Source organism: Echinops telfairi, unplaced genomic scaffold (genome assembly GCF_000313985.2).
Source record: "Echinops telfairi isolate 266 unplaced genomic scaffold, ASM31398v2 ScPeMD7_60;HRSCAF=208, whole genome shotgun sequence".
Taxonomy (NCBI): domain Eukaryota; kingdom Metazoa; phylum Chordata; class Mammalia; order Afrosoricida; family Tenrecidae; genus Echinops; species Echinops telfairi.
Window position 1 is genome coordinate 19,097,070 of NW_022103958.1, and position 7,273 is coordinate 19,104,342.

The following is a 7,273-nucleotide window of genomic DNA, read 5'->3' on the forward strand; positions in this document are numbered from 1 at the left end:
ACCCTCCCTGTATCACCACTTACACCACTGGTCCTGAAGGGATCATCCGCCCTGTATTCCCTGTGTTTCCAGTTCCTATCTGTACCAGTGTACATCCTCTGGTCTAGCCAGACTTGCAAGGTAGAATCCAGACTGTGATAGTGGGGGCGGGGAGGAAAAATATAGGAACTAGAGGAAAGTTGTATTTTTCATCGTTGCTACATTGCACCCTGCCTGGCTCGTCTCCTCCCCGAGACCCCTCTGGAAAGGCAGAGCTTTTTACACCTGATGTAAAGAGTTATAGTTTTGGAAACCCACAAGGGCAGTTCTACCCTATAGGATTGCTATGAGTTGGTCTAGACGCAATAGGAGTGAGTTTGGAGTTTCCAAAACTGTATATCTTTTTATTTTTAAGAAAATTTTTGTGGTTTTCTTGTATAAGGAGGCATTGAAACATCTGAACGAATCAATATCTGGGTGGTGAGGCAGCTGCTTTCTCCTTCACTTCTTTGGGTAACTGAGCAATTTGTGAGTAGATTTTTTTTTAAAGGCAAAAAAAAGGGACAACCTTTTGCATCACTTAAGTCTTTCCAAGGCATGGGCTGGTACAACACAAACTTCTGTCAGATGCGACTATCTAGTAGTGTCCAAACATCATGCACAGCATACTGGTGGCAGCAGCGCAGTGTGCCCCGCCCACTGTGGCCTGGCTGGTGGATGATGTTTGGAGCATCTGGAGGAGGAGGAGGAGGAAGCAGGAAACAGTGTGAGTGCCTGGGTGGGACGAGGTCAGCCCAAGTGGTGCAGAGTAAGATCTGACCATGTCACTTGTGCAAACCCAGGCATCGTTGATATTTGTTAGTAGGAAACAACTGGTGAAAGCCCATGATGGGGTCTTTATCAGCCTTCAGCTGGCCCTCACCCATGCTGAGGAGGCAGCCATCTGGCGTGGGCTGATGGTCCTGCGACGTGATGCTGTGCTGGATTTTCTGGAATGGAAGGCTAGACAACTTCTGCACAATGGATGCTTTCTCCTGCAACTTCTGTCCTTCCCATGTAAGGCATGACATGTCAATCAGCAGGGCAGCAGGCCAGCCACATATTTCTGAGTCTCAGGATCATAAATTGCACCCAGTTGGGTTCTGTCGTTATTAAATAACTGGTAGTAATGCTGAATGAAGCTGGATCCAATCTGTTCCCAAATCGGCTTGTCTCCCAATGTGGGGCATTGCCCAACCTCGTAGAGACCCAAGGGGGTGGTATGATGGCAGCAGTGGCGGCGGCAACCAGCGCTGTCTGCCCCACAGCTGTATATCTTTATACAAGCAGATCGCCACAGTTTTTCATGGAGCAGTTGATGGGTTCAAACCACTAATCCTTTGGTTAGCAGCTGATTGCGTAACCATTGTGCTGCCAGTGCGCATTCCTACTGACTAATCATTTTTCCAAGTATGTTTGCATCTTTTAGAGCTCTTTTGCACTTGAAATGGGCTAGTTCAAATTAAGATGCATTAATGATTCTACAAGGAACCCTGGTGATGCAGTATATTCTAAATTGGGCTGATAACAACAAGGTCAATAATTTGGAATCCATCAACTGCTCTGAGGAAGAGAGATGAGGCTTTCAACTCCCATGAAGAGTTACAGTCTTGGAACTGCAATTCTACCTTGTCCTATAGGATTTCTATGAGTCGGCAATGACTTGATGGCAGTAAGTTTTAAGACTGACTAGGTGACAACTAACAACAGCAAGAATACCATAGTTTGTGTACAAGATGTGCTATAAAACATACACTGAAATTTCAAACATTTACCATGGAAAAGGGGCTCTGCTGGCACAGTGGCTAAGCACTCAGCTGGGAGCCAAAAAGACTGGCAGTTCGAATCCGCCCAGTGGCTCCTCAGGAGAAAAGACCTCGAGAATAAAGATCCCAGCCAACGAAATCCTGGGGGACAGTTCTACTGTCAGAGAGGGGAGTATGAGGCTGCATCAATGGCATACTGGCACAACAACAAAAAACAGTACGAATAAAAGAGGGTTAAATTCCCATAAGTAATGTTTTTCTATTGGCGACATGTAAAGATGATGGCATTTGGGGGTAAATAAAATATATTATTAAAATTAATTTCACTTACTATCCTTTTTAAGTTTAAAAAATATGATAACTAGAAAATTTTAAATTGCTTATATGGCTCACCCTGTATTTCTATCGGCTGTGCTGTTTGGGAGCATCAGTTTCTATATTATCAATAACACATAAAGGCTATTTGAGCCAAGGGGGAAAACTAGAATGGTCTTCTTGGGCATAGTTGTTTCGGAAGCTTAAAGGGGGCTAGAGGGGATAAGTGTGCCCCTATGCACAGTCACTAAAGCGTAAGGCAGGCAACCTAACAGTGCTACTGATTCCACCTTCATTTACAGCAGGAATCCAACAACTTCTCTCCAGCCACCCGGGTCCAAGCCCCCATCAATCATCTTTCACCCGATTCCTGCAAGGCCCCTCTCTCTAGGTGATCTGTTTGCTTCCCTTATGGTCTATTTTAAACAGGGCAGCATGAGTGAACCTTTAAAATGTCAGTCAGATCATGCTCCTACCTTTTCCAAACCCTCTACTAGCAATCCTATCTCCCTTGGTCTAAAAGCCAAGTACTCACACAGGCCCACACACTCAGAAAACCTCACTGCCATCGAGTCAATTCCAACTCACAGCGACCCTATGGGACAGGATAGAGTGCCCTATGGGCTTCCGAGGTTGTAACTCTTGACTGACAGGAGTAGAGAGTTTCATCTTTCTCCCTCAGAGCTTCTGGTGATCTCAAACCGCTGACCATGCAGTTAGGAGTCCAAGGCATGACCCACTACACCACCAAGGTTCCAACCCCCACATAATCTGCCTCCTAACCCCTTATCTTTCTGACCTCGTCTCCTGACATCTCCCTTCAATCTCCCTGTGACAGCTACGCACGCATTCTGTTGCAAGCAACACACTCGGTTCTCTCCAGCTTTGGCATTTGCTGTTTCCTCTGACTAGAAATCTCTTCTTTCAGTTTTCACCCTCCCTCTCAGGACTTTGTTCCACGGGACCTTCTCAGTGACGACCTCCCTGACTGCAACCATTCTCCCACTCACTCTGGGGCTCCCTGCCCGCTTCCCTATTTGCTTCTCTTCATAGTACTTATGATCTCATGTTCTATAGGCTTTACTTAAGGGCTACTGTCCTGTTCCCCTGACTAGGACAGTTCCACAGAAGCAGAGATGCTGGCACCCGGCACACAACAGGTGTTCAAAAATGACTGACTGACTGAATGACCCCAACTTTACCGGAGAGAGAAGGACCTAAACTCTTTCCACGGAGGCAATTCACAGGTGTCACCTCAGGCCTTTCAGCTTGGGACGTGTTTAAAGTATCTCAAACCCTACTGAACTTAAAGTCGGTTATACTTACTGTGCATGAGCTAATCGCAGAATGGAGAATTAGAAACGCATCCCTGCCTTGCTATTTCTCAGATTCTTACATTTTATTGGCAATGCCAAATTTCTCACGGACAGTCTACTGTTCTGACCGGTTGTCTGAGTTACAAGCATATCTACCCCCATTGGCCTCACTAAAGCTAATGCCGACTTGAAGGGACAGAAGAGACAGGCATAGCAGTTGTACTTTTCCTGAAATGATACTGGCATCCAAAGAACGCTCTTGGCCCTGCATTAAACATGCTTTTCAAGGGCTGCTCTTTCTACTTCTCTGCATGTGAAAGGCCTGCTTTGGTCAGTGGCTGACCTTAGACTTCACTCTTCAGTGCCAGAGCACACTTTCTCCTGCCTTTCTTATGATCTCAGGAGAAATGCTGCCTTTGGTGATTTGGGTTCTAAGGAACTCTGATTTTGCTTCTAGTGGAAAAGAAGCAAACTTCCCTGTTCCTAGAGCATCCTTGGCTTCTGTATTCCCTGTGGTTTCAGCTGGAGGGTAGACTGGTCTTTGTACTTTTTCATCTGGCTCTTCGGTCTCTTCCTGTCTCCATTTTCTCCTGTCTTAAGAATCGGTCCATGTTTTCCACCCTTTCAAATCCATCAACGCAGATCATCCATTTTCATCCTCTCTTGGGTCCTCGTGTTTACTAAATGAGCATCTTTTAAGGAATTTTAACTCCACTGTTTGGCTTCACCAAACTGTAGCCAGCCCAGGGTCTCTTCTTTTGACAGTGACTTTTCATATGTCCACCCATTACTTGGCAAGCCCCCCCAGTGATGGACTGACGGGCAATGCATACTGGTCCTTTCAAGTTGTACAAATTTGTCTTAACCTTGAAATTACTTGCAAGAAATGAATCACCATAGTCACCTTCATTTGGTGCACATACAGCTTTTAAATTAACTTTTTGTTGCACTAAAGAAACATTAAGTAAGAATTGGATGGAACTGCTCCAACTTTCCCACAAATTTAACTTAAAGATACACTTAGGAACGGATGCTGTCCGTAACCCAGGGGCTGCCTGTACTCAGTTTGTAGGCAGAAAGCATTGGCTTCTCGGTGATACAACCCTCCCCAGGTTACCTTCACTTCTCTTTCCTCTGCTCTTGGAGCTCCCTCTTTCTATCTCTGTTACAAAATTCAGAGAGATTATCTATTTACCCCTTGCCTCTCTGTAAATTAGGCTTTATGTCAACTTGGCTGGGCCAGGATTCTCCCACAATATGAACAAACACAATATGATCAACTCCATGATGGACTCTTCTGTGGATTAGCCAAGCAGTTGTGGGGAAGATAGGGCAGAGTTCTACCTCGGTATCTGGCCATCCCCTTGATACCATTGAGGGACGTTTCATTTGGGGTGTGGCGCACACTTACTATAGACTAACAGTGTGTGGAAACTAACTCACTTCTCTTGCTGGATCTGGATCCGTGGTTTGTTGACCTCCTGCTGTATCTCCTGCCAATTCCAGGAGGCATCAGTGTACTGTCAACCTTGAATTTAATCAACTCTGTACACAGCAGCCTGCGCTCTTCCTGCTTCCTGTTCATCAGCCCCTGCAGCTACTCAGGAGAAGCCTCTACCTTCTCTACCTTATATCTGATTCCAGAACTTGAACTGGACTGGACCTACCCACTTCTTCAACAATATGAGCTATTTCTTGATATTTATCTCTTTCTACACACACACACACACACACACACACACACACACACACACACAAGCATCACTGGTTTTGCTTCTCTGGAAAGCCCAGCCTAATACACTCCCCTATCCGATAAAGAGGTTCTCCAGGGCAGGTATAGCTGCTATCAGTTCAACATCTCTAGGACATAGCACAGGACCCAGCATGTAGTTTATGTTTACTAAATAGTTTCTAAACAAACAAACATTTCACATACATAGGATCCCTGCCCACACATTATCTCTAACCCTCTGCACTCAAGAATGACATCTAAATTCCTTCCAAAGTTTGTGAGCACCTAGACGTGTCTTCCATGCTTGCATTACATGAGAATACAGTACCTGAGTATGAGCCATCAACTTCTATATTGGTGGGGTGTATGTACAGTGTCACACTTTGAAAGTGTCCAGATAGATGCCCTTACAAAGTCTCTCTTTGTCCTACTACATTGCTTACCCAGTTACCTGGAATTCTACCATCAGTTTTGATTCTTTTGTGTTCAAGGTATTATCTCAACACACACACACACACACACACACACACACACACACACACACACTCCTAGTAAGCTTACCACATCGAGCTCTATTAATCGTTAACAAGTCAGCTAGGGGTAAGAGTGTAATAGATCCTACCTCAATGAAAATGAGCTGGGAGGAGAATCTGATGGAGAGAGCAGGGACAGGAATGTGTGAAGTAGATCCAATGTGCTGGCATTGGCTAAAGAAACACAACGACTAGACAAGAGCGAAGGAACTGCAATTCCAAACCTTTTTCTTCTTTTCTGCCTTGTATAGGGTAGGCTTTTAAAACGTGGGGCTCACGTTCAACATGCTGGAACTCGTCTGTTTGTAAAGTGGAAGCCACAAGGAGTGGACTTCTAGGTTAGCAAGCTCCAACCAAGCCTGTGCTTCGTTCACCCACCCCAGTGTCCTGGAGCTCAATTCTGACTCAGAGCAACCCTACAGGACAGGGTAGCAAAGCCCTAGAGGGGTTCCTTCCAAGGCTGTACACTTTACTCTGTGCTGGAGTAGCTGGTGGTCTTGAACCACCGACCTTGGTTAGCAGTTAAATGCTTTTTACCACCATGCCGCCAAGGCTCCTGTGCTTCTCTAATCCTCTGCCTTTAACCAGATCATCAAAGTTTAGCCATTTTACAGCCCAAATGACCTCAGAGATCTTTCCACTCCCCAGCCCCATCATTTTACCACTGATGAAATTTAAGCTCAAAGGGTTTAAGAGTAATTTGCCCAGGGTCTCACAACAAGTCCAGACTAGATCCCAATTTCCTGTCCATCTTTCCAGGAAAAGTAAATACTTAAATTTATAATTACCCCATAGCCTCATCTAGAAAACTATCACTCACTAATGTTCACAAGTTGAAATAGCTTTCCATTCATGTAACCACAAACCAGATCTTAAATACCTGTTTGTCAAAGGAAACTCACAGAAATAAATTTGTATCAATCGTAGTTGAAAAAAGCAAAGCCACCACCATATAAAATAAAGCACAATCACTGATACATGATTAATCGTAGATTCATAAAAGGATATTTTAGTCTATATGATGGATGGGAACGTTCAAATACAACACTTTCCCGCTCGAGAGCTGCCATGTGCAGATATTACATCCAGAATGTCTTTCTTCTAAACGGATGCCAGGCTTACCTTTTTCTGTCGCATGCCTGGAATCCTTTGGACTTCTTATGCAATGAGGAAACGCGAAGTTAACTACGGGCAGGTGGCTGAGTAGAACCAGAAGTTTAAACATAGTCTGGCAACTGTCAAGCAAACTACAACAAAACAAAACACAAAACGTCAGAGACCCTGGGCTCAGCACTGGGAGTTTCCGTGGGAATTGAGTCACCAACGTGTAGTGCTCAAAGCCACCACGCGACTGCGCCCCGCGCCAAGTTTCGGCCGTCTGGGCTCTACCCAGGCTCCAAAAAGCCAGCCCCCCCGCCCAAGAACGCCGGGGGACAAATGCCCCCCCGAGGGGCCCCTGCCCGCGCCGGGACCGCACCTGCAGGCTCGAACTCATGTCCCAGAGCCCCCCGGCAGGTGCCTGGTTGTTGGGTGGCCCTCGGAACCGCCAGGCCCTCTGCCTCGGATGCCCCCCAAGTCTCCGCGACGCGCTCG

General features: G+C 45.8%; 1 protein-coding gene across 1 annotated transcript in view; it reads right to left on the minus strand.

Annotated features, from left to right (window-relative positions):
• The window catches only part of PRRG4 (proline rich and Gla domain 4), a 25,098-nt gene extending 17,857 nt beyond the window's left edge, over window positions 1-7,241 (minus strand). Inside the window, exons 1-2 of the mRNA XM_004708409.2 lie at window positions 7,158-7,241; window positions 6,803-6,927 (exon numbers count right to left, since the gene is read on the minus strand). Of these exons, the coding sequence (XP_004708466.1) occupies window positions 6,803-6,905 (103 nt within the window). The 5' untranslated portion in view covers window positions 6,906-6,927; window positions 7,158-7,241. The remainder of the gene's footprint in view (window positions 1-6,802; window positions 6,928-7,157) is intronic.
• Window positions 7,242-7,273: the final 32 nt, after the last annotated feature.